Consider the following 3,366-nt stretch of genomic DNA (forward strand, 5'->3'; position numbering starts at 1 on the left):
CATAGCAACTCCTTATGTAACTTAGTAAACCTTAATTGTAGCCAACAGCTAATAATAATATAGTTTAACTGATTCGGGTTTCACTTAAAACAAAGTGTGATGGAGACCCTCTACATGACAACTAATGAATTTCCATCTCTCGAATAACATCTCTGTTTATATCCCATCCGTCATGCACAAGAGATCTAAGATATATGTAATGTTGTAACATCCAGGTACTAGTTCACACTCCTATAATAATTTCTACGGAAGTAAATGCCATAACAAAGAAGCAAGCTAAAAAGCACGCCGCAACTACATGCAAAAAAAAACAGTTTTCCCATGCAGCGTTGTTGAAGACGAGAAATTATTTTGTGTTGAGTCCAAACGAGAAGAACTGTTCGGATATGTGACTATACACATTGTATACACACAGTGTACAAATATGTACACTGTCTGTACACTCACATGTCCGAACGGTTCTTCACGTCCGAACTCCGCATAGAATAATCTCTCGTTGAAGAAAGACCCTAATTTCTCCTACATACTTCCATATAGACTCCTTGTGCACAACATGCTAAGCATAACACTATTTAATCACAATGAAAGTCTCATCCATACAACGAGAACTAGAAAGATATAGTTTTCTAGTAAAGGCAAATTAAATTAAAATCAAGTTGCTAACAAAAAAAATGTACAAGGATACTCAGTACTCGCAAACTCACATCTTTCAGAGTGGAAAGGATGTCCTTCAGAGCAGAAGGTGCGACAGCATCATGTGATATGAGCTTTTGCAGGCAAGAAAGTCCGATGACACTTAGCTTAACCGACCTAGCATCACATGCCATCAGAAATATCCGCACTATGTCTTCATTGTGAGCAATCTCACTAGGACCCGACAAAGAGCGAAGCTGTCAAATAACAGAAAGACATATAAATTTGCATCATGATATCGACAAAGAAAAAGAAAACAGCACCAACTGCAATCAGTGGTGTTTGAACGTATAATCTCCATAATCAGTGAAATGCAGCAAGAAGTCAAATATTAATGTGATCAACTAAGTACAACCCATCAAGCCTAAGTTATGAAAACCCTATTTTGGTGAAAGGAATTTCCGTTTCCCCCTTTACGCAAATCAAACGGCGTTAAATAATTCTAAGCAACAGAGTTCTCGTAGATCAGCTAAGCGACGGAAGCAGCTGCAGGCCCAGGAGGAGATAAATGGATATACCTTCAAGATGGCGTGTTCAGCGGCATCCTTCACGGCAGGATAGCGTCGACGGGCTTCAGCGGAAAGGGCACGCAGATCTGACTCGAGGACCGCCATGAAAGCCATCTCCACCCACTTTTGAAAGGATACCGGGATGGATTCTTAATTCGATGATCTCAGTATCGTGCAATTACAGTTTCGAGCCCGAGCTGTTGAGAAGGACGCAGGCGATGAAGCGCCGTTAAGCAGCATTTCACTTCGAGGTCAGGAAGAGGGTAAGGCCACGATGACGACGTGCGAGTATTTCGCCTTCCAGAAAAGAAGAGAGCACGGAACAGCGGTGGAAAACGCGACCCGCCGTTGGCCAAATGACTTCGGCCTCGTTTGGGTTGTTATTATGTAAAATGGGAGAAATTATTTGCTGTAGAGTCTTGATTTAGCTCTCGTTTGGATTTTAATTAAATTTTAATATGCATGTGGATATTAAATTGGATCTCTTTCTTTATTTTTGTCTTCTCAGCTCGACCAACATGATCCAATTAAGTTTTTTTTTTTTTTTTTTTTTTTTTTTACTTTTTGGAAATGAGGTTCAGGGTTGGCACCCCATTTTAAGAAAAAACTTGTGAAAGCTCCCAAATTCAAATATTTAGAATTTTTTTGTAACTTTTGATACCTTCTGAGAAAGAAAAAACGAAAAACAACTGATAAAGATTGAGGTGAATGTTGCATTCTTCACAAAGATGCTCACAAGATGTAGAGGTTGAAAGGAGGTATGCAGATGTCTAGAAAGTCAAAGTTAATTTGGTTGGAGTTGTTGCATGTTTCAACTTTTCAATAAATTTTAAATTCGTCCCAATTAGTTATAAGGGTTTCCCAAGTTTTATATTTTTTTTACATGGGTTACGGTTTGTGGATAGAATGCCCGTGCTAAAATAAAACACAGTACTGGCGTGGGCTTTAGCTGCGCAGAAAAAACTCATCAAAGCTCAGTACAAGCACAGTAATTACGTAATGATACACAATAAAGCGCATGATACACAGTAAAAATTGCGTATTTACTATACTTTTAGTTGTTGTGTGAATAAAATTAAACGCTTTTACGGCACTTTTGTTGTTGTATTTTCACTTTGCTTTCCCTGAGAAATACCTAATGCTACAATGGTCAACCAGAGTTTATATATATATATATATATATAGGTCACATGGGCATAGGTACATGAAAGAATAATTTTAGAGCAAGTAGTGAATTCATTTTCAGAAGTCATCTCAACAAATTTGCATATTAAATTAACACACGAGCGTAGGGGAATGAGGAAGCTAAGTAGTACATATTGGCTGTAATGAATGACATTACTGAAAATATCGACTTGATTCTTAGTGGCAAGAGAAAAAATTATAAGTTTGTAAGAAATACACAGGGTGGCATTGCAAAATTGAAAAATCAACTAAAGTGTAGGCCTAAATGCATCTCTAATGTAACGCTTAAGGGTTATTGGAAAAAGAAGAAGAAGAGTAAGAGTATGATTTAACTTACCTACTAATTACTTTATATTATATATTATGAGATGTATATTTTGCTAAGATTAATTTTTCAATAGAGAAAACTAATATGAAGGCAAATACAACAAAAATCTTTTCACCTCTAAGATAGATCAAGTTCTTAAACATGCTCGAATATTTTAATGAGAAATTCATAACGGGGGCAGCAACCAGTCAGCCAGGGCCTAAGTATATGAGGATGATGATGGATATTATTACTTCAGAGTTGCAATTGTAATAATTTTTATTTGTAATGATTAATTTTTAATTAAAAAAAATTGTATTAAACTCAATATTTTTTTTTAAATTCATTGTAATAAAATGAGTTGTTTAGTTCAGATCATATTACTTAATATTTTTTCACGATATATTAAATGTGTAAGAAACAATTTCTTTATAATGTTAATACAACTTGTATATTTGTTATGCTTTTACTGTGCTTTTATTGTGTATTCATTACACTGTTATTGTGCTTTTACTACGTATTCACTATCTTTACTATGCTTTCACTGCACTTTTATTACGCTTTTACTCCATATACACTACTTAATTAATGTGTAATCAATGATATCAAATTTGTATTGTCTTCTTCAATTTTCAAAACAAGGTTACATTATTTATAAATTTCTTAGTTATT

At 35.1% G+C, this 3,366-nt stretch overlaps 1 protein-coding gene across 1 annotated transcript; it reads right to left on the reverse strand.

The window, feature by feature from the left end:
• Nucleotides 1–704: 704 nt before the first annotated feature.
• LOC110110960 (protein MON2 homolog) lies at nt 705–1,604 on the reverse strand (the record flags this gene model as incomplete). The annotated part of the gene is made up of 2 exons (XM_020842622.2): nt 1,212–1,604; nt 705–890 (listed from the first exon to the last, which is right to left on the reverse strand). Coding segments are annotated over exons 1-2 (291 nt in total), but the record flags the coding sequence as incomplete, so codon positions are not given.
• Nucleotides 1,605–3,366: the final 1,762 nt, after the last annotated feature.

The sequence above is a fragment of the Dendrobium catenatum genome, unplaced genomic scaffold (genome assembly GCF_001605985.2).
Source record: "Dendrobium catenatum unplaced genomic scaffold, ASM160598v2 original_scaffold_178257, whole genome shotgun sequence".
Classification (NCBI taxonomy): Eukaryota; Viridiplantae; Streptophyta; class Magnoliopsida; order Asparagales; family Orchidaceae; genus Dendrobium; species Dendrobium catenatum.